This window comes from Barbus barbus, assembly GCF_936440315.1.
Source record: "Barbus barbus genome assembly, chromosome: 35".
NCBI lineage: Eukaryota > Metazoa > Chordata > Actinopteri > Cypriniformes > Cyprinidae > Barbus > Barbus barbus.
In genome coordinates this window covers 2,731,700-2,754,639 of record NC_136763.1, presented here as the reverse complement: position 1 = coordinate 2,754,639, position 22,940 = coordinate 2,731,700, and the positions used below count along the sequence as shown (strand labels likewise).

The window sequence follows — 22,940 nt, the reverse complement described above, 5'->3', positions numbered from 1 at the left end:
GATCTTTTTTTTTTTTTCCCGTCCACACGGAATCACTGAAACCGACTGAAAACGATGTAGAGGTCTCTGATTTGGATCTCTACATTTAATCTATGAAAGCACGTACAGAATGAGGCGTTCGGTGTGTGATAGAAGCAGCAGCTTCTCCCGGGTCCTAACGCCCGTTTGGTAAGGAGTTTTAATCTGTAGGGGGCACTGTTGGCCTACTTCTAATTAAAGGAACACTCCACTTTTTTTTGGAAAGAGGCTCATTTTACAACTCCCCTAGAGTTAAACAATTGAGTTTTACTGTTTTTGAATCCATTCAGCCGTTCTCCGGGTCTGGTGGTAGCACTTTTAGCTTAGTTTAGCATAGATCATTGAATCGGATTAGACCATTAGCATCTCGCTCACAAATGACCAAAAAGTTTCGATATTTTTCCTATTTAAAGCTTGACTCTTCTGTAGTTACATCGTGTACTAAGACTGACGGAAAATGAAAAGTTGCAATTTTCTAGGCCGATATGGCTAGGAACTATACTCTTATTCTTGCGTAATAAATCAAGGAACTTTGCTGCCGTACCATTGGTGCAGCAGGCGCAATGATATTACGCAGCGCCTGAAAGTAGTCCCCAGCTAGGTAACTCAGTAGCCCCTCACTGCAGAACAAAGATCCAGGGGGCGGGGTATAGCTGGGGACTACTTTCAGGCGCTGCGTAATATCATTGCGCCTGCTGCACCGAGGGTATATATATGTATATGTGTGTGTGTGTGTGTGTGTGTATAATTATATTTTATATAGTTATATAATTTATTAATATATAATATATTGTATTCATTGATGAAATATTAAATTTATATTCTGTTAATAAAAAACATAATTATATTAATATAATTTGAGTCCATTTTAGATATACAAATTATATTTTTCCAAAAAGAAAATAAATAAAAACCAGTGAAGTAACAAGGACGGTTCCTGTCCTTATTATTATACGAAACACACAATATAATAACATTTGTATAATTTAATTGTTTTCATCACATTTATTTATAATAATTTTATTTTATTTATAAAGACAGGTAATATACTGTATTAAATATTGTAATATTAATTTCATTTTATTATAATATTTTATTGTAATGTATTTTATTTTAGAATATAATGAAACTATAAAAACAATAGTGCGTATTTCCTGTGTGTGTGTGTGTGTGTGTGTGTGTGTGTGTGTGTGTGTGTGTGTGTGTGTGTGTGTGTAGACAGGTGTGTAATGTTTAGTTTCTCGTTCTTTTGACCTACAAACGCAGCGTGTAATTCAATCAGTGTCACGATTAATGATCGGATGACAGATGAGATGCTGTTCTGCGTTCAGATCGATGGATGAGGATATTTCTGGAATTCAGACAGGAAGTGTTTGTGACGCTCTCATTGGCTCTCTCTTAACCGTACATTGTGTTTTTCTGCAGGCCTTCAGTCATTCTGGGAGTTACGAACCCATTTTTCGCCAAAACTCTCCAGCACTGGCCTCACATCATCCGCATCGGAGACATGAAGCAAGCAGGTTCTGACCTTTAAATATCATCTAACCGCATGTATAATTAGACTGGGATGTATTTGAGGAATATTATGACTCTCAAAAGTTTATATTAGCCGTAAAGATCATTGTTGGTCATTGAACATGCTTTGTTCTTTATTACTACATCTTCATTTTTTTAAAGGAGAGATGGCCAAACAAATGAAAGTGAAGAAACTAAAAAATCTGAAGACTTTGGACTCAAAACCTGGTGAGACTTAAAATGAACTCCTGAAAGTTTCTCATTTATTCTGTTTTGAATTCATACAAGCTTGATTTAGTACTCCACCAACTTTAGTCTCTAACCGATAAACTCCAAACTGTAAAAGCAAATAAAGTATCTGAAGGATTATTGGTGTCGCGTCTGGTCTCAGGTGTCTACACTGCATATAAACCATTCCTGAACAAAGACGAGGACATTATCAAGCAGCTGCAGAAGGTGAGTGTCTCTCTGGTGGACTATAGCACTGCTAAAACATTCAAGTGCATCTATTAATTCAGTATTTTTGCTGTTAACATCAGGGAGTCCAGCAGAAGCGCCCTTCAGCGGCCCAGAATGCAATTCTACGTCGATATTTCCTAGAACTTACGCAGAGTTTCATCATTCCACTGGTAGGAACGTTTCTTTGCATGCAAAACGACGTCGTTTACATGTGCCATAGTATGTCCTGAACAGTGTTAATGTTAACTAATACGATTAAAATCGCTATTGTTAATTGAAATAGAGCTGAAATAAAATTAAATATAAATATTGCATTAATTTAGTTGTTGCCTCGTATATATGAAATACATACTAAATTAAAATAAATTACTAAAAATAAACCTGAAATGGAAATAAAGCTAGATTGAAATATTTAAAACGGCATACAAAATGACAAAATAACTAAATTATTAAAATGAAAATGAACCGAAAATATAAATATTAAAAATTAACAAACTAAATGCTGTAATAATATATAAATAATGGTAAAATAACACCGTTATTCTGAATACCTTCAAGATAAATGCAAGCTAAAGTAATGAAGTCTCATGCTTTAAATTCCAGACAGTAAATTCAGGATATTTTATTATATAATAATGTTATAATAATAGTATATGGATGATTTGCAGGAGCGTTATGTGGCCAGTCTGATGCCTTTACAGAAGAGCATCTCTCCCTGGAAAGTAAGACAGAATTCTCTTTTCCAGATATTTTCCTTTGAAATGAATAGATTTTGCAACTTTTATGAAGACTCACAATGTCTTCTCTCATTTCCCAGAGTCCCCCACAGCTTCGGCCGTTCAACCAGGACGAGTTTATGAAAACGCTGGAGAAGGCCGGACCTCAGCTCACCTCACGACTGAAAGGAGACTGGATCGGCCTCTACAGGTGTATATATATAGTAGAATATAATTGTTTTTGCCTAAATATTTGACAGCACAACTGTTTTCAACATTGATAATAATCAAAAATCTTCCTTCAGCTGCAAATCAGCACATTAGAATGATTTCTGAAGGATCACGTGACACTGAAGTAATGATGCTAAAATTTCAGCTTTGATCACAGGAATAAATTATATTTCACAATATATTAAAATAGATAACAGCCATTTCAAATTGTAATAATATTTCACAATATTAGTCTTTTTACTGTATTTTGGAGCACATAAATCCAGTCTTGGTGAGCAGAAGAGACTTTAATGTTTCCAAACATGACTCGCACAGGCAATTCCTGAGGTCTCCAAACTTCGATGGCTGGTTCAGGAACCGCAGGAAGGAGATGACGCAGAAGCTGGAAGCTCTTCATCTGGAGGCGCTGTGTGAGGAAGACCTGCAGTTGCGGATACAGGAACACACAGAGGTGGAGACGGTCGACCTGGTGCTCAAACTCAAGGAGAAACTGGCGAGTACTGCACTCATACTGAATAGCTCACCCAAAAATAAAAATCAGCTGAAAATGTCATCACCCTCAGGCCATCCAAGATGCAGAGTTTGTTTCTTCATCAGATTTGGAGAAATGTAGCATTACGTCAGCAATGGATGCTCTGCAGTGAATGGGTGCCGTCAGAATGAGAGTCCAAACAGCTGATAAAAACATCACAATTATGTTAAATGACTTCAAATCTGATGAAGAAATAAGCTCATCTATATGTCGGATGGCCTTGGTTTTGACAGATCATGTGATTGGTCTGCCGTTTAGTCCAGCTCTCCAATCTCATTGCACACAATGTAAAATATTGTTTTGAAATGCCTGAGACAAAATCTGATTTGGTAAAATTACTTCCCAGAATCGTCTCACTCAATTAACAAGCATGTATCCAAATGCAAGACAACATTTCTTTTTGCATTTCAAGAGATTTAGGAAAAAAGTCTTGAATGCATGCCTGGTTTTCAACTTTTCCTTATTTAATAACTGATATTTTACTCCAGTTTCACGGGAAGTGAAGATGTTGTTCCCTTGAAAACATGGAATGAAAACTGCTCTTTGTTTGCAATATTTTATGCGATATTCCAATTTAATTCACAATTTTGGTTGGAAGAATAGCTATTTTCACATGCAATGATGTATAGATGATTTTCACTCAGAAATTGCTTGTAAATTTCACAAATAATTACAAAGAAAAAGCAAGTAATGCATTGAATTAAACCTGAAAATTTTGAAGCAGAATTTAATTTTTTTGACAATTTTGAGGTAGACTGAAATTTTAATTTTTATTTGTTTTTTGTAAAACATGCTTTAGTAATCTTTGTTTACGACTTAAAAAAAATGTACAGTGTAGGAAACCGTTTCACTCAGAAATTACTAGTAAATTTCAATTACAACGAAAGGTAAGTAATTGAATTAAATGTGAAATATTTAAGTAAAAAAGACTGAAATAGTATTTGCTTATAAAATTTACTCAATCTTTGTTTTATTTACATAAAATAAATATGTATTGCATAAATATGTACTTCACTATTTACGTTGCTTTTCCATCTTGTGTCTCAGACTCAGGCCGAGAAAGATCAGCTTCCTGTCAAACCAGGAACTCTACCCAAACTGCAGGCCCATATTGAGAGCATCATCCTGTCTCTTCCAGAGGACCTACAGGGCATCTTGCACAAACCACCGAGCCCCTGACCCTCAGCCAGCACTGACAGACCAGAGCAGAGCGGACGGGGTTAACGAACACGAACCCGCCGGACTTCCACGTGTGTGCTGCATTCCTGCTGGATCCTCCTCAAGTGCAATTGTTGCTGCAGATCTGCTGCACTTTGAACGGACAATGCTGGCATTGCCAAAACCGCACAGAAAGTGACTGCGCCCGAGCACGAGAGGTGTGAATGATGGCAGAATGACACACGCGTGTCACGGACACATTCTGAGTCTTTATGCTGTACGTCTCACCGTGTGAGATTAACATTCCCTTCGCTTTTAAACATGAAGATGCTGTCAGGGAAGAGAGATCGGTGAATGATTGTGCTGTGACACCAGAACGTCTGGAGGAAGAACATCAAATCTGCTTCATAAGATCGAGAACAGTGAATCTCATGAAACCTGTCAAGAACATGCCCAGGTCATATTTCACCCCAAAATAAGGAAATTATATTTTGCATAAAGAAAATTAAGCCTATTTGAAGCCTACTATAAATTAATACAGTGGCATTGTTTTTGTTATAATCAGGTCATTTCAGCTGAACTTCAGGGGGTATACACACATACACATATGTATATGTATATATGTGTGTGTGTGCGTGTGTGTGTGTGTGTGTATATATTTATATATATAATTTTTTGTGTGTGTGTGTATATATATATATATATATAATGTATGTGTGTGTGTGTGTGTGTGTAAATGTGTATATATTAATAATAAAATATATATTATGACAATTCTAATTATTGCATAATTTTATGTAAAAAAAGCACAATTACTGAAATAATATTTAACCATTTATTACTTCACAATGTAAATATGTAAATTCTGTTAAAATGGAATTTGTTGCATTATAGTAATATTTTATATTTTCATGGTAATTAATCACCACAGCGTTTTCAATTTATTTTTTTTTTCATTGTATTAAAATTGCATTTATTTTTACATTGTGATATTTTAATAATTAAACACATTTCCCAAGTTATCATTACAATAATGCAACAAATCTATTTTTTACGTATTACAGAATGACATATTAAAGTATTAAATTGTGAAATATTATTTCAGTAATAGTTTTGCCTTTTTTTAAATCGAGTTATGATGCAGTAATGAGAACGGTCATGGATAATGAGAATAAGAAGTATTCAATTGGTAAATATTTCAGTTTATTTAAAGCAAGTTATACAATGCAGTGATGTGAATTATCATGGATACAGAGAATAAGAACATGTCAAAGCCATAAAATCATAATGGCTCTCAAAATGGGCTTTTATTTATACAATATTTTATCAATCATATTTTGGGGTGAAATATTCCCTGGAAATGTTTTTGTGAAAGTCAGCTATGTTTTGAATCGTGTTCACTGATGTAATATTGCAATAACGGGTCTGTTTTACAGAGACCAACACTACTAACCTATAACTGATGATGAAGAGACACTAGAGTGAATATATTTCATCTTTACAAGCTCAAGTAGCACATTAGTGCAGGTGTCTGGCATTAATTGACTCGCATAATGAAGGCAAACCCAGCAAAGTTTTATATATGTATTTATTTTAATTTTAACTCATAAACTGACTAACCACAAAAGGGAAAATAGCCATCGTCTTTTCCTTTCCTTTATACATTCACTGACCTGAAAGTTATTTTATCATCAGTGCCGATGCATTGAGATTGTGGTCTTCCTTCGATTCCAATATCATAAACATCATCATCACTCAGAAAATGATTCTGTACTGTATACTTACACACAATATAGTCTTCAAATGCACATGCTTTCTCGTGCCTTTCATTTTCTGATTAGTTCGATTTGAATGATTTTGCATATCTTTTAGGACCAAGTGTGTAGTTTTGCGATGCTTTAATGTCACGTGACGGGATGAAATGCATTTTAAATGATTGGTTGACCTTAAGAAAGAGCTTGTTGCACTTTATCTGCTAAATGTGTTGAGCAACAGAAGACGATATTCTAGGTGTTTCTATTCAAAATGCACATAACCATAGCTTATAAAACACATTTCATGGCTTGTGCTTCACAGCTGGTCATATTCCATGAAGTAAATGCATGTTGGATATTTAAAGATGGAAATGCAACCTTGCTGTTGGTGCCTCGAGCTTGAAAGACAAACCGGTGAACGACCAAAGACCGTCACGCAATCTAATCCATATGAATGCTTTATTATGTAGGATGCTGGTTCTGTTTTGTCACAGCAGAGAATCATGGGACGCCTTACGGATGTAGTTTCTTTTATGCACATGGTGCAAACCTGTGAAAACTGGTTGTTGGGCAACCATTGGTGTTTTATATTTGAAGAACAGACCTATTTTAACATGCTTGAATTTTATAGAGGTATATTCTAATACACAAATAACGAATAGCTTTTGACACAATGCCTGTTTGTTATACTGATGGATATTTTCTAACATCTGTATTTTTGATCTGCTCATTTATATTGGTAGTTACTGTACAGGATGTTTTATTTGTTGCCGTGGTGATTATTATAGAATGATGTAAATGGAAAAGTAAGATTTTTGTAAACCATGTACACCGAACTACAGTCAGCTGTTTCTGCATAAACAATATTTTTCTATCAAACCATTAACCACTAATGTTTTTTCCACCATATTACGCACAGTAGCTTTTCAATAGAATGCATTTCATTGTTCTGTTACCATCATGAAGAACAAGTATATTTTTTTTCCAGGTGTAAATAAATGTCAATAATGGAGCTGTTGGGCATAAATCGGTTTCTGTTGCATTGCCTCTTCATTCTAGTGTCCATTTAATTTTAGTATTCTAGTGTAGAAATCACTCAAAATGATATTATTTTTGGAATAAATGTTTGGTTGTACGCTGAAAAATTGTTACCACAGTAAAACAGTTGTAATTATCTTATTATTGTAGGTTATTTTCTATTATATTTCAAATGGAAAAATTAAAAATAATTTATTTTGTAAATAAACACAAAATGTATTTAAGGTATTTGAAAGGCCTATTGTAAGCAGACATGTTTATTAGTACCCAAAATAAGCCAAAATTGATCAAATATTAATTCTAAATTTTACTGTTGTCATTCACGGTTACCACCAGTGGTCGAATTGTGTAAAAAAAAAAAAATCTTTTTTTTTTTTAATTGAGTTCAAGTGATTCAAATTGATTAACTTTTCGTGTTTTTTCACGAATCATTTGATTTAGATCACAACTTCGAAGTGGGTTCGTGAACAATTTTGCGAATTGAATGATCTGAAATTAAACAGAATATTGTTATATTTTTTTGCCATCATTTATTGCTTTATTTATTAAATAAAAAAAACACTTCATGGAATGTTAAGAATATGACATAAAAGATTCCATACGATTAATAAGGCTAGACAAACTTTGCCTCTATAAAAGGTAAAAAATGCACCTGTAAATCAATTTAAGGGGGGCAAATATTCTGTTGTCATCTTTTTAAAAAGTTGCGCTTAAACCATTTTGTGCAAAAAATTGAGGAAAACTTGCATAAATGTTTGGATTTGGATTGTACAATGATCATTGTTAACAGTAAAACTTACTGTAAATTGGTCATTTTCTATGAAACATGCATTAAATTAAAAAATATTGATGCATAACAATATTAATAAACAAATAAAACATGTTTAACATTATTATTTAGTAAATAAGTAAAACGTATTTAAAAGACATATTGTAGTCAATCAAGTACATTAGAACCAAAAACAGACTAGAAGTATTAAGATTAAATTATATATTTATTCCATAAATATTTCAAAATAAAGTTGGAGATAATATATACATTCAGTTGTGATTTAGTGTCCTTTCTTCAAGTAGTTTAAACACTGAAGTGTTTTATCGTTTTGATAGTTGATCCGAGAGCCAATCCAGTCCTTCATATAAACCTGATCCTTGAACCGCACATGTGGTCTGAACAAACCACTGAGAGAGAGAGAGAAACACAGGTTTATTTCCCTGAAACACACTGACATGTCAAACAGAGTGTGTGTGTCTCACCTGTCTTCCTCTCAGTGCGTGTAAACCCAGTCTGTCCGTCAGCTCGTGGACCGGCATGGCTTTGGGTAAATCCTGCTTGTTAGCAAGAACTAACAGAACCGTGTCTCTCATCTCGTCCTCCGCCAGCATCGCGTTTAGTTCCTCTGCTGCCGTTTCAATCCGGTCATGATCACTGCTGTCCACCACAAAGATCAGGCCCTGAATCACACAAACACACATTTTATTCACTCCATTAAAATGGCATTTTCAAACATAATATAACTGCAAAATCATACTGCATACAGTCGTGTTTGTGTTAAACTCTTACCTCAGTGTATTGATAATAATATTTCCAGAGACCTCTGATTTTGGTCTGACCACCGACGTCCCACACAGTGAAGGAGATGTTTTTATATTGAACTGTTTCAACATTAAAACCTAGAGAGAAAATTGATAATATTCAATAAAAACAGACAATAAATCCATATAAGGCAGTTAAACATGATCTAACAACAACTAAAAGTTTCTTACCTAGGGTTGGAATAGTTGTGACAACTTCACCGAGTTTGAGTTTGTAGAGCACTGTTGTTTTCCCTGCTGCATCCAGACCAACTTGGAGAAGAAATATTTACATTTATTCCACAATGAATATTGTCTATATCAGATCATTCATATGCTAATTTTGCTTTATGGGCATTAAAATTAGCCTATTTAAGCACATAATAACAATAAAGTGGCATGAACAGTAGCCAAACTATTTAAAAAAAGTACTCACCCATAAGCAACCTAATCTGCTTTTTCTGAAAGAGACGAGAGAAAATCTGTGAGAAAGAGTTGCCCATGTTTGCAATAAGACTGAAGATAAACGCCTAGAGTTAACGGCTCAGACTGGTTATGCTGTGTGTTCAGAGTCTGCGGGTTTATATAGGCCTTTATTATTTTTTACTTTCGGTTTGATTGACAGCTCAACACCGCCACGCGCTCCGTTTCTTTCGCTGCACATCCAACGCGTTCCATATGACGTCACCTGCTCTGTCACGTGTCCAAACAAACTTTTTTGTACAGTTTGAAGTCTTTGATTTCATTTGAATAACATTTAGCCTAACTAAACAAATGTTTGGGAAATATGAGCAGGGAGTACATAAACCGTAAAAATATTTAATGAATACTTAATTAAATAGGATGAAAAAAACAAAAAGGCTCAGATTAGTAATGGTGTGTTTTTATATAGGCTTTTTAAACAAACAAAAAAAAACATTTGGTTTGATTGACAGCTCAACACCGCCACTCTCAGTTTTTCTCGCGGCAAATCCAACGCGTTCGATATGACGTCACTTATTGCATCACGTGTTCAGACAAATCTTGTTACAATGTAGCGCTTAAAATCTCTTGTCTGAATAAATCGAGCATGCTCAATGTGTTTTTTTAGGCTTTGTAATGCAATTCATTTCTGAAGTTTAATTTCACATTATATACTACTGCTGAAGATTTTTCTTTTAATACAAACTAATGTTAATTATTTCAAATTATAGCTTTTTATTTCTTTATTTTAGGGTTTGGGACATTCTGTGGTGGAAATGTCACTCATAAAATACACAAATAATATTTTCAATATTGTCTCATATGTCACCTAAAGCGCTTCACTTGTAGGTTACTGCCTTTTTGATATAAAAACAAACAAATAACTCTTGTTTATTTGACTAAGAGCAGGTGACGTCATATGGAACGCGTTGGATTTGCCGCGAGAGAAACGGAGCGCGTGGCGGTGTTGAGCTGTCAATCAAACCGAAAGTAAAAAAAAAAAATTACCTATATAAACCCGCACACAAACACAGCTTCATCACACAATCATCCCGAGCCTCATCCTCAAATACAGCAGACTTCTACCTGCACCTTTTTAAAAAATGGGCGTCTTCTTCTCAAAGCTTTTCTCGCGTCTCTTCGAGAAAAAAGAGATGAGGATTCTTATGGGTGAGTACATGTTTTACTTATTCTATATCTTATTCAGTTTCTGAGAAAATATCGCTCTAGTGCAAACAGATGGCCTATAAAATATTACAATTATGAATCTTGTACATATTCATTGTGGAATAAATGTAAATATTTCTTCTCCAAGTTGGTCTGGATGCAGCAGGGAAAACAACAGTGCTCTACAAACTCAAACTCGGTGAAGTTGTCACAACTATTCCAACCCTAGGTAAGAAACTTCAGGTCACACAAATGTTGTAGGCTAATATTTAAAGGGACAGTCACCCAGAAATGAACATTCTGTCATTTACTCACCCTCAAGGTGTTCCAAACCTGTATGAGGTTTTTTATTCTATTGAACATAAAAGAAGATATTTTGAAGAATGTTGGTAACTAAACAGCTGGCGGTAGCCATTGACTTGGAAAAATACTATGGAGGTCGATGGCTACCGTCAACTGTAGCCAAACTGAAGTAAATCAGACTGCTTGAATAGTGTCTGATAATAACTGACTGATTCTCTCTAGGTTTTAATGTGGAGACAGTTGAATATAAAAACATCTCCTTCACTGTTTGGGACGTCGGCGGTCAGGACGTTATCAGACGCCTCTGGAGACATTACTATCAGAACACTAAGGTATGATTTAGTGTTCAGGATTTATTATTTAAACAGCTACTTTCATGTACTGTATTGAGTGTAAGTGTGTGTGTTTGTGTGATTCAGGGCCTGATCTTTGTGGTGGACAGCAGTGATCATGACCGGATTGAAACGGCAGCAGAGGAACTAAACGCGATGCTGGCGGAGGACGAGATGAGAGACGCGGTTCTGTTAGTTCTTGCTAACAAGCAGGATTTACCCAAAGCCATGCCGGTCCACGAGCTGACGGACAGACTGGGTTTACACGCACTGAGAGGAAGACAGGTGAGACACACACACTCTGTTTGACATGTCAGTGTGTTTCAGGGAAATAAACCTGTGTTTCTCTCTCTCTCAGTGGTTTGTTCAGACCACATGTGCGGTTCAAGGATCAGGTTTATATGAAGGACTGGATTGGCTCTCGGATCAACTATCAAAACGATAAAACACTTCAGTGTTTAAACTACTTGAAGAAAGGACACTAAATCACAAATGAATGTAGTCTTTTTATTATGTCTCCAACTTTATTTTTTATATTGAAATATTTATGGGATATTATTGCAATATATTTTTATATATAATTCTAGTTTAGTACAATTAATTCTGCATTGTTAATTTACCACTTTCAAGACATTTTAAATAATTTTCGATCTATTTTTGGTTCTAATGTACACGTTTGCCTTCATTATGTTCCTTTTTATGAATTTTTCAATTATGTACTATTATTTGATTTATCTACTACTTTATTTAATTTACTGTTAATTTACCGTTGTAAAAAACATGCTGATATATGTCACCTTTGACTTATTTTGTTTTGTTGTATTTGGAGTTTGGAAGAACAAACTGATGTCTATCTGAAATATATGTATCTGTGCCTTTCAGATATCTCCAATAAATGAGTTTTTTTTACATTAGTGTGCTTATGTGTCCTTTAATAAATAAATATTACAGAATAAAAAAAATGCATGAGAAATAGATTTAATGTTTTGCACAATTATGATAGATAGATAGATAGATAGATAGATAGATAGATAGATAGATAGATAGATAGATAGATAGATAGATAGATAGATAGATAGATAGATAGATAGATAGATAGATGGTTAGATAGATAGATAGATAGATAGATAGATAGATAGATAGATAGATAGATAGATAGATAGATAGATAGATAGATAGATAGATAGATAGATAGATAGATAGATAGATGGTTAGATAGATGGTTAGATAGATAGATAGATAGATAGATAGATAGATAGATAGATAGATAGATAGATAGATAGATAGAGAGAAAGATTAATAAAAACAGAATTGCAGCTCCAAAAATATTAATCTGTGCTAGCAAATTACTCCAATATGCATTTATTTTAAAATATATATTTATACTGTAGTACTTTTATGTTTCATTTTCAATAACTAATCATGTTTGAAAAATCGATTACATTTTTTAGAAATTTACTAAAAATAAATTTTTCGTTTAGGTAGTTTATCTAAAGCAACTTTACAGTAACAACCAAGGCAACCTAATGCCTAATGATATGTTAAATAAATAAAATCATTTGAATAAAAATAAATAAATAAATAAATAAATAAAACATTACTGAAACAGAACTTAAAAATAGGCTATTAATAATAATATTTTTATTTTATTATAGGTATAATGTTTTTTTAAATAATTAAACAAATGTAATAATGTAAAAAAAAACAGAAAAAAGAATAAAGTACAAAAAATAAAAAGGTCACTATATGCAATATTTTTGTTTTTACATACATATATTGTTTTCATGTATGTTTACGCTTCAGTCTGTATTAACATTTTCAACTCAAAAGCCTCACACTTATAGGTAAATAAAGAAGAATTTGAAGTTGTTGCTTTTAATTAATTAATACATTTTAATTTATTTATTTTTAATATGCTTTAAATGACAAAAATAAAACAGTACATCAAACATTATGAACCCAGGGGGACAACGGAGAGAGAAAAAAAAGAAAAAAAAAAATATATATATATATAAAATTACAATCACCTTTATATCAGCTTTATATCATTCAGAGATTTTGAAGATAGAACACGGGTGGATAGTTTTAATTGCCTTTCTATTTTGAATAGTACAAAATTGTCGCTCTCTTCATTTAATTTAAAAAACTTTTTTTTTATTAAATGTCAGTCATATTACAGCCAATGAACATAACAGTAGTCATGCCATTATACTGTATAGAAAAATATTGAACATAGACATTGACATTGAAAAAAAATATTGAACATTTTTTTGTCTGGAGCTCTTCATATTTTAGTTTTTTTTTGTCTGGAGCTCTTCATATTTTAGTTTTTTTTTGTCTGGAGCTCTTCATATTTTAGTTTTTTTTTTGTCTGGAGCTCTTCATATTTTAGTTTTTTTTTGTCTGGAGCTCTTCATATTTTAGTTTTTTTTTGTCTGGAGCTCTTCATATTTTAGGTTTTTTTTGTCTGGAGCTCTTCATATTTTAGGTTTTTTTTGTCTGGAGCTCTTCATATTTTAGTTTTTTTTTTGTCTGGAGCTCTTCATATTTTAGTTTTTTTTTGTCTGGAGCTCTTCATATTTTAGTTTTTTTTTGTCTGGAGCTCTTCATATTTTAGTTTTTTTTTGTCTGGAGCTCTTCATATTTTAGTTTTTTTTTGTCTGGAGCTCTTCATATTTTAGTTTTTTTTTGTCTGGAGCTCTTCATATTTTAGCTTTTTTTTTGTCTGGAGCTCTTCATATTTTAGTTTTTTTTTGTCTGGAGCTCTTCATATTTTAGTTTTTTTTTTGTCTGGCGCTCTTCATATTTTAGCTTTTTTTTGTCTGGAGCTCTTCATATTTTAGCTTTTTTTTGTCTGGAGCTCTTCATATTTTAGTTTTTTTTTTTTGTCTCTTCATGTTTTTTTTTTTTTTGTCTCGCGCTCTTCATATTTTTGTTTTTTTTTTGTCTCGCGCCCTTCATATTTTAGCTTTTTTTGTCTGGAGCTCTTCATATTTTAGTTTTTTTTTTGTCCGGAGCTCTTCATATTTTCGTTTTTTTTTTGTCTGGAGCTCTTCATATTTTAGTTTTTTTTTTGTCTGGAGCTCTTCATATTTTAGGTTTTTTTTGTCTGGAGCTCTTCATATTTTAGGTTTTTTTTGTCTGGAGCTCTTCATATTTTAGTTTTTTTTTGTCTGGAGCTCTTCATATTTTAGGTTTTTTTTGTCTGGAGCTCTTCATATTTTAGTTTTTTTTTTGTCTGGCGCTCTTCATATTTTAGCTTTTTTTTGTCTGGAGCTCTTCATATTTTAGCTTTTTTTTGTCTGGAGCTCTTCATATTTTAGTTTTTTTTTTTTGTCTCTTCATGTTTTTTTTTTTTTTGTCTCGCGCTCTTCATATTTTTGTTTTTTTTTTGTCTCGCGCCCTTCATATTTTAGCTTTTTTTGTCTGGAGCTCTTCATATTTTAGTTTTTTTTTTGTCTGGCGCTCTTCATATTTTAGCTTTTTTTTGTCTGGAGCTCTTCATATTTTAGCTTTTTTTTGTCTGGAGCTCTTCATATTTCATTTTTTTTTTTTGTCTCTTCATGTTTTTTTTTTTTTTGTCTCGCGCTCTTCATATTTTTGTTTTTTTTTTGTCTCGCGCCCTTCATATTTTAGCTTTTTTTGTCTGGAGCTCTTCATATTTTAGTTTTTTTTTTGTCCGGAGCTCTTCATATTTTCGTTTTTTTTTTGTCTGGAGCTCTTCATATTTTCGTTTTTTTTGTCTGGAGCTCTTCATATTTTAGCTTTTTTTTTGTCTGGAGCTCTTCATATTTTAGTTTTTTTTTGTCTGGAGCTCTTCATATTTTTAGTTTTTTTTTGTCTCGCGCTATTAATTTCTTTTTGTCTCGCGCCCTTCATATTTTAGCTTTTTTTTGTCTGGAGCTATTCATATTTTAGCTTTTTTTTTGTCTCGCGCCCTTCATATTTTAGCTTTTTTTTGTCTGGAGCTCTTCATATTTTAGTTTTTTTTTTGTCCGGAGCTCTTCATATTTTCGTTTTTTTTTTGTCTGGAGCTCTTCATATTTTCGTTTTTTTTGTCTGGAGCTCTTCATATTTTAGCTTTTTTTTTGTCTGGAGCTCTTCATATTTTAGGTTTTTTTTGTCTGGAGCTCTTCATATTTTTAGTTTTTTTTTGTCTCGCGCTATTAATTTCTTTTTGTCTCGCGCCCTTCATATTTTAGCTTTTTTTTGTCTGGAGCTATTCATATTTTAGCTTTTTTTTGTCTGGAGCTATTCATATTTTAGTTTTTTTTTGTCTGGAGCTCTTCATATTTTAGTTTTTTTTGTCTGGAGCTCTTCATATTTTAGTTTTTTTTTGTCTGGAGCTCTTCATATTTTAGTTTTTTTGTCTGGAGCTCTTCATATTTTTGTTTTTTTTTGTCTGGAGCTCTTCATATTTTTGTTTTTTTTTGTCTCGCGCTCTTCATATTTTAGTTTTTTTTTGTCTGGAGCTCTTCATATTTTAGTTTTTTTTTGTCTGGAGCTCTTCATATTTTAGTTTTTTTTGTCTGGAGCTCTTCATATTTTAGTTTTTTTTGTCTGTAGCTCTTCATTTTTTAGTTTTTTTTTGTCTGGTGCTCTTCATTTTTTAGTTTTTTTTTTGTCTGGTGCTCTTCATATTTTTGTTTTTTTGGGTTTTTTTTGTCTGTAGCTCTTCATTTTTTAGTTTTTTTTTGTCTGGTGCTCTTCATATTTTTGTTTTTTTGGGGTTTTTTTGTCTGGCGCTCTTAATTTTTTTTTGTCTCGCGCCCTTCATATTTTTTGTTTTGTCTGGCGCTCTTCATATTTTTAGGGTTTTTTTGTCTGGCCCTCTTCATATTTTTAGGGGTTTTTTTGTCTCGCGCTCTTCATATTTTTAGGGTTTTTTTGTCTGGCCCTCTTCATATTTTTAGGGGTTTTTTTTGTCTCGCGCTCTTCATCATGTTTCGTGATGTGGCACCGCTGACGTCATTTCGAGCGCGTTGGAGCTGAAGTCGTGGTCCAGAAGATCAAGGTCTCGCTCAAACTGCTGCTGAAAACACGCTTTGAACAGGACAGAGAGAAGAAAGAGGGACGGAAAACAGAAGAAAGAGTTCTTGTACCTCTGCTGATGTTCGCTGGAGTTTGAGCAGAGGTTGAGTTTGATCTGAAGCGCTGAAAGCTGCTGTGCTAAAGCGCTAGCGGAGCTAACTTTAACTCCTCGAAGAACTTTGACTTTTACACATTTCTCTTGTTTTTTTGAGCCGTTTTTAACATGGGTTTGACCATTTCAAGCGTCTTTTCTCGCTTGTTTGGGAAAAAGCAGATGAGAATTCTTATGGGTGAGTTGGAAGTTGTTTGTTTTGTGAGTTAGCTTTGATAAATGGCCATTTTGTTGACATTTTCCATGAAATAATGTTTTTAAAGCTCTTTCTGTACACGTCATGTATGAATGCTCTTATGACCTATAGATGTTGACATGAATTCAAACTGTTGATGAATCAGTAAATCAGTCACTTGCTGTTGTAGAGAGTTTCTTTGTTGTTTCCCAAGCAATAGGAAGCTGTTTATGCAAACTAAGGTTTTTTGATTTGATTCCTGTTCTTCTTCAGTTGGTCTGGATGCAGCTGGGAAAACCACAATCCTCTACAAACTCAAACTGGGAGAAATAGTCACAACAATTCCGACTATAGGTAAGAAATATAAGATAACTATGGAAGCTTGTTTCTGCCATGGGGTAATAAAAAAACAACTGTAATTATGACTTTTTGCCTCTCAATTCTGTCTTTTTCTTGCAAGAACTGAGAGATATAAATTCATTTTTTTTTTATTATTCTGTGGCACAAACAAACAGAATCATGAGTTGCAAACACAAAACTCTGATGGGAAAAAAGTCCGAATTCTGAGTTTTTTCTTCAGAATTGCGAGTTAAAATGTCAGACTTCTTGCAAAATATAAACTTAAACTTGAGGAAAAAAGCCAGAGTTCTGAGAAAGAAAAAAAAAGTTATCTTGCAAATCTGACTTTGAAATTGTAAGAAAAAGACAGTTGAAATCCTAATTGCAATCACCTTTTTATTATGTTTATGTTTTATCCTGTGGAAGAAGTGGGCTCACATAGATAGCAGATCATATACATCTCTGCATAGAGAAAATATATGCTTAAAATTACAATATTCAGATATTGTATGGATTTTAGGTTATAGTAAGTATTTTTTGAATAGGCAGATATTCTCACAAACACATATATAGGTTATATTTGTCTCATATAAGACCAATCACCTGGTTATGTTCAAATGTGGGAAATTACAGATGTGTGCAATCATTGTGAGAATATGGTTAAGACAACCATACTCAGGACGCGAGTTTAAGGTAATACTTCATTTGTTGTGTATAGGTTGGAGTGTCCATGTGGTTGCTTTTATATAGGGATGACTAAAAGGAAATTAAAGCTGAGATTAGCAGAACATAAGAATGCTGTACAGATTTGTAATCCTCAATATCCCATGGCCTTGCGTTTTAGAGATAAAAATCATGGTAACCCCAGTACATTGAAAATAGTGGGTATAGAACATATTCCGAGGTCAATAAGAAGAGGAGATAGGATAAAAAGCTTACAGCAGAGAGGGTCTTTCTGGATTTACACTTTGAAAGCAACACATTGTCCGTTTTTAAATGGAGAATTGGATTTTTCTCCTTTTTTGTAATTGATTTCTTTAATTATGATAGATTTTTAGATTATTTTGAGATTTATATATACAGTGCTATGCATAAGTTTAGGCACCCATGCTAAAGTTGAGTAAAAAGAGGAATAAAAAAATCATCTTTTGGAAATTGAACTTAATGCCTTAATTAAAAAAATTAGGAAAAATCCAACCTTTAAGGACACCAATTTTCTTTGTGAATGAATAATGTATCGCAAATAAATAAATGTTCTTCCTTAAAATACAGGGTGCATAAGTTTGGGCACCCCTATGTTAAATTCCCATAGAGGTAGGCAGATTTTTATTTTTAAAGGCCAGTTACTTCATGGATCCAGGATACTATGCATCCTGATAAAGTTCCCTTGGCCTTTGGAATTAAAATAGCCCCACATCATCACATAGCCGTCACCATACCTAGAGATTGGCATGGTTTTATTTCAGTTAGCCTAATAGCTGGTTTGATTTGCATTGAGAGATGTACTTATGGAAAGTACTCCATGCCAATCTCTAGGTATGGTGACGGCTATGTGATGATGTGGGGCTATTTTAATTTAATTAAGCCGTGTGAATAAAGGCTTTTTTTTCACACTATTTGAGTGCCTTGGATTTGAGTTTTTTGATGATACGAAAGAATCCTGCTTCCAAAGAGCACCAATTAATGGACTTTTTACACCCCAGCAGCACTTTTTTGCATAATTGTGAATATAGGTCATATTTGTGTTTAAAATCAAATATTTACCTTCAAAGAAAATGAAGCATTTTTTATTATTTACATTTCATTTAAATTTTTTTCATGGCACGTACATGCACTTGACAGGTTTTGTGATTGATTTATTACATGAATCTCATCTTGATGGGAACAACTGCAAAGATGTGCATCTCTGAAATGCTATCACACCCAACCCTGTGGCCTTCCTTTAGGTTTTAACGTGGAGACGGTGGAATACAAGAACATTTGCTTCACCGTGTGGGATGTGGGTGGTCAGGATAAGATCAGGCCTCTTTGGAGACACTACTTCCAGAATACCCAGGTAAACAGATGCATTATATCGCAGCAGGACTAAGATAGTCAGACAACAATGGAGTCGCAGCATTCCAGCAGGATGAAATGCTCATTCTGCCATGGCCGTACTGATTGAGTTTGATCATCCAGCCTTGTGAGCTGCTAGAAAAACAACTATGGGAGTGTAGTTATAGTTTGGCTGGTTGCAGTTGCTGTGCTTTGCATGAGGATGTTGGAGTTACTATTAGGATTAAGTTGAACTGGAACGGCCTTTACTAGAGTTTGATTTGGAGAACCGAACAGTTTCTCTTCTGTCTGTGTAGTTCTCTTTTTCTTTGCTGAATTTTTGATCAATAAGCTCGTAAGAGAATATCTCTTTATTTCCTGAATCGTTATGAGTGGATCATTTCTAAAGGAGTGCAAAAGATGTGTTTACAGATGATCTTAAGGTCGTAGAAACTCACTGACAGGGAAATAAAATGAGACATTTGAGCCTAAAACCAAATTGTCAGTCACTAGTCTAACTTGTGTCATGATAGTAAAACTTTATTACTCTGTGCAACAGATATTATAGTTTGCATGCTGTAAAATTACATAAGTCAAATGTTTTAAGTGTTATATTTATAATAAGTGTGGTAAAGAAGCAGGATAGATGCCATTATTCCCAGTAAATGACAGAATTTTAATTTTTTTGGTGAACTATCTCTTTAAGAAATGTATTAAATGTTTCAAAAATCTTCCTCCGTATGTTTGTCTTGTTTTCCAATACAAATATCTAAACTTTCTTAAATCAAGATAGGCCTACTTGAAATGCAAAATGAAGATATGATGTCTTTGTTTTCTTGGAAAAACAAAATTGAGTTTATTCTTAAAACAAAAACGGATATCTGAATTGAAAACTTGTTTTTCCTGTGAATTAAGTGTATTTGATTTGACTCCATTGGCAGATATTTGTTCTTGTTTTAATCATACATTTTGATTAGTTAAACCGAAAACAAGACTTTTTCGGTGTATTTTGATTAAATCTTTAGACTTTTGCACTGAAAATCAAGACGACAAATACTGAAGAAGCATTAAAAGTTGTTTTCACAGTATAGTAATGTTTTTATCTTAAAAAGGTCTTAAAGTTTTATTTAAATTTACCTTCCAAAAACCTGCAGAAGTCATGGAAATCTTTAAGAATGGAACTTGTGCTTAATATTTCTTTGACTGAAAGTATGTGACGTGTTGTATCTTCAGGGTCTGATCTTTGTCGTGGACAGTAACGATCGTGAGCGAGCACAGGAAGCAGCAGAAGAGCTTCAGAAGATGGTGAGGAAACACCCTTCTGAAATTAAAAACAGCTAACCTGCGGTACAACATGAGTGAATACTAACACATGCTTCTTTTATTGTGCACAGCTGTCTGTGTGAAGTAGTTCTGTTTAAAAACACCGTAAATATCTGCTCGTATTCTGTCTGCAACAGCTTCAGGAGGATGAACTGAGAGACGCCGTTCTACTGGTTTTTGCAAATAAACAAGATCTACCAAACGCCATGCCCATCAGCGAGTTGACAGACAAACTCGGCCTGCAAGCACTCAGGAGCAGAACTGTGAGTTATGCTATTATATGCTTAATGTGCAATATTATGATAGTTATGCATGCATAATGATAAGCTCCACTAAAAATATATATAGTAATACTGGTTTTTGGTTATTAAAAAGTATTACTGGTGAAACATTTGGAACTTTTAAAAATGTTTTGGAACATTATGGTCACCAAGGCTGCATTTATTTGATCAGAAATATATTAAAAACAGCAATATTGTGAAATTTAAATTTTTTGCTGTGTGAATATATGCTAAAATATAATTTAATCCTGTGATCAAATCTGAATTTTCAGCATCATTACTCCAGTCTTCAGTGTCACATGATCCTATTCTAATATGTTGATTTACTGCTCAATTATTAGTTATTATTGGTGTTCAATTAATAATAATAATGGGTGCTATTAATATTTTTAATGTTGAGAACAGTTTGAGATCAATTTATTGATGAATAGAAAGTTCAAAGGAACAGCATTTATTTAAAACAAATCTTTTGTAACATTATAAATGTTTTTACTTCCACTTCTGAACAATTTAATGTGTCCTTGCTGAATTAAATACATTTATTTTCTTGTGAATAGTTAGTAGAATTTCACAGTTTCCACATAAATGAATTAATTTGAACCTTTACAATAACCACAAATATTTTCTGAGCAGCAAATCAGCATATTAGAATGATTTCTGAAGATCATGTGACACTGAAGAAATTCAGATTTGATCACAGCAATAAATTACATTTTTAAATATATTCAAATAGTAAACAGTTATTTTAAGTTGTAATAATATTAAACAATATTTCAACTTTTACTGGGGTTTTTTTATGAAATGAATGCAGCCTTTCAGAGACTACTTTCAAAACATTTAAAATATATATTTTTTTAATTCACTTAAATGCATGCTCTATCCATCTATTGGTAAAATGTTTATATTGTTCTTTTCATCAGTGGTATGTCCAGGCGACCTGTGCGACTCAAGGGACGGGTTTATACGAGGGATTAGACTGGCTTTCCGAGCAGCTCTCCAAAAGCTAAACTGCACTTCCTGTTCAAGCAGGATGTGTGCTGTTCCAAAGGACATGATTAGCAGAGTTGATGCGGCACAGAAGCTGTTCATGTATCATTTTCAGTTGATCGTTACCAAAAATTCACAGCTGATATCAATCTACAGAAGTGCATTTTAACATTTCCCTTTTTTAATTCATTGCACCTTTGACCTCTGACATTTCTCCCAGATTCTTTCCACTTGATGTGTGTAGCCTTATAGTTTTCTGTAGATCTGACCACAGTATGAAAAATACTAGATTTGTTAAGCAGCTCTTGCAGTACTTCTGGGTTCTTGTTACAGTAAGGATAAACATCAAGCATTATGTTAATAATGCTAACTTTTTTGTATTTATAAAAAAATGCCCTATTTTTGCTCCCTCAACTTGATTTATTCCATTATGTTCATTCCGAACAGCTCATTCCCAGGCGTTTGCATGCCATACATCCAGGGAAATGTTCTCAGAGAAGCATGCATTTAATAAATAAAAGACAATTCTTATAGTAGCACACTTAGAGACTGGCCATGCATTGATTTAAGCATTAGTTTTAATGCTTAAGTTTATATTGGGAACTAGTCAGATGTTTGTGTTGTAAATAAGCAGCCTTTTTATGTACGTAATCAGTTGCCTTGAACGTGCTGTGCTTTACTATGTGAATGCACTCGCCAGATACGCTTTTGATTTCGCATTTCTATTGAGAACAAACCAGTGCAAATGTGCAAGATATATAATCAACTGTTTTTATTCCCAGCTTTTGAAAATATTCAAATGGACCGGTGCTAGGAATCATCTAGCTGTTCCCTTTTTAAAAATGCATTAAAACATTATGAATAAAGAGTGAAGCAAATAAGAGTTTGAAATGCATCAGTTGTATGGGTGTGTATTAATAACGAAGGATCACGAAAGAAATTCACTCATTTAATGCTTTCAAGGTTCATGAATCATTTTAAGAATTATATATATATACAGGTTGCACATTGCTGAAAAAGTGAAAGTGACATGTGGCCAAGTATGGTTACCCATACTCAGAATTTGTGCCCTGCATTTAACCCATCCTAAGTGCACACACCCGGATCTGCATCTTAGATGAACTGTTCCTTAAAGGGGAAACTGGTTATTTCAATTCTTCTGGTTTGAAAAGCAGAGTTAAAGCAACAACACAAAATGCTGAATGAATTTAAATGCAAAAAAAATTAAACGGTTCCATATGGTAAATACATCTTTTAATATTTCCAAGGTGGTGTCAATACTGGCATTTGATAAATATCACACAATAACTGTGAGAATGAAGCTGTCATAAATACAATGCTGAAATCTGATCATTAAAAAGCTGAAATTGCCAAAAGTTTTTTGCTTTTGATGAAACAAAC

At 33.4% G+C, this 22,940-nt stretch overlaps 4 protein-coding genes across 5 annotated transcripts in view; 3 read left to right on the top strand and 1 right to left on the bottom strand.

The window, feature by feature from the left end:
- The window catches only part of LOC306855363 (protein DENND6A-like), a 32,865-nt gene extending 28,079 nt beyond the window's left edge, over nt 1-4,786 (top strand). The window contains exons 12-19 of one of the 2 annotated variants that reach the window (XM_079394018.1): nt 1,444-1,538; nt 1,696-1,761; nt 1,925-1,989; nt 2,073-2,162; nt 2,661-2,714; nt 2,810-2,919; nt 3,255-3,432; nt 4,519-4,786. In XM_079394018.1, the coding sequence (XP_079250144.1) occupies nt 1,444-1,538; nt 1,696-1,761; nt 1,925-1,989; nt 2,073-2,162; nt 2,661-2,714; nt 2,810-2,919; nt 3,255-3,432; nt 4,519-4,650 (790 nt within the window). In that variant the 3' untranslated portion in view covers nt 4,651-4,786. Of the gene's footprint in view, nt 1-1,443; nt 1,539-1,695; nt 1,762-1,924; nt 1,990-2,072; nt 2,163-2,660; nt 2,715-2,809; nt 2,920-3,254; nt 3,677-4,518 lie in introns of those variants that run through there. The other variant, XM_079394017.1, reaches the window with a different exon arrangement.
- Nucleotides 4,787-7,943: 3,157 nt separating this feature from the next.
- LOC306855290 (ADP-ribosylation factor 4-like) lies at nt 7,944-9,496 on the bottom strand (the record flags this gene model as incomplete). Its single annotated transcript, XM_079393867.1, has 5 exons — nt 7,944-8,600; nt 8,676-8,873; nt 8,983-9,092; nt 9,186-9,266; nt 9,430-9,496. 5 exons carry the CDS (start codon nt 9,494-9,496, stop codon nt 8,514-8,516), a joined length of 543 nt encoding a protein of 180 aa, XP_079249993.1. The 3' UTR covers nt 7,944-8,513.
- A 997-nt stretch (nt 9,497-10,493) lies between these two features.
- LOC306854709 (ADP-ribosylation factor 4-like) lies at nt 10,494-12,164 on the top strand. Its single transcript, XM_079392929.1, has 5 exons — nt 10,494-10,625; nt 10,771-10,851; nt 11,148-11,257; nt 11,345-11,542; nt 11,616-12,164. Exons 1-5 carry the CDS (start codon nt 10,559-10,561, stop codon nt 11,700-11,702), a joined length of 543 nt encoding a protein of 180 aa, XP_079249055.1. The 5' UTR covers nt 10,494-10,558; the 3' UTR covers nt 11,703-12,164.
- A 3,789-nt stretch (nt 12,165-15,953) lies between these two features.
- Nucleotides 15,954-22,932, top strand: LOC306854707 (ADP-ribosylation factor 5-like). Its single transcript, XM_079392926.1, has 6 exons — nt 15,954-16,578; nt 16,849-16,929; nt 18,861-18,970; nt 20,182-20,253; nt 20,409-20,534; nt 21,473-22,932. The coding sequence occupies exons 1-6, from the start codon at nt 16,512-16,514 to the stop codon at nt 21,557-21,559; spliced, it is 543 nt and encodes a 180-aa protein (XP_079249052.1). The 5' UTR covers nt 15,954-16,511; the 3' UTR covers nt 21,560-22,932.
- Nucleotides 22,933-22,940: the final 8 nt, after the last annotated feature.

Coding starts and splice junctions, on each gene's coding strand:
- LOC306854709 (XM_079392929.1), top strand. CDS start 10,559: ATGGGCGTCTTCTTCTCAAAGCTTTTCTCGCGTCTCTTCGAGAAAAAA. Junction 10,626..10,770: donor AGAGATGAGGATTCTTATGG/GTGAGTACATGT, acceptor TTCTTCTCCAAG/TTGGTCTGGATGCAGCAGGG. Junction 11,258..11,344: donor ATTACTATCAGAACACTAAG/GTATGATTTAGT, acceptor TGTGTGATTCAG/GGCCTGATCTTTGTGGTGGA.
- LOC306854707 (XM_079392926.1), top strand. CDS start 16,512: ATGGGTTTGACCATTTCAAGCGTCTTTTCTCGCTTGTTTGGGAAAAAG. Junction 16,930..18,860: donor CACAACAATTCCGACTATAG/GTAAGAAATATA, acceptor GCCTTCCTTTAG/GTTTTAACGTGGAGACGGTG. Junction 20,254..20,408: donor CAGAAGAGCTTCAGAAGATG/GTGAGGAAACAC, acceptor TGTCTGCAACAG/CTTCAGGAGGATGAACTGAG.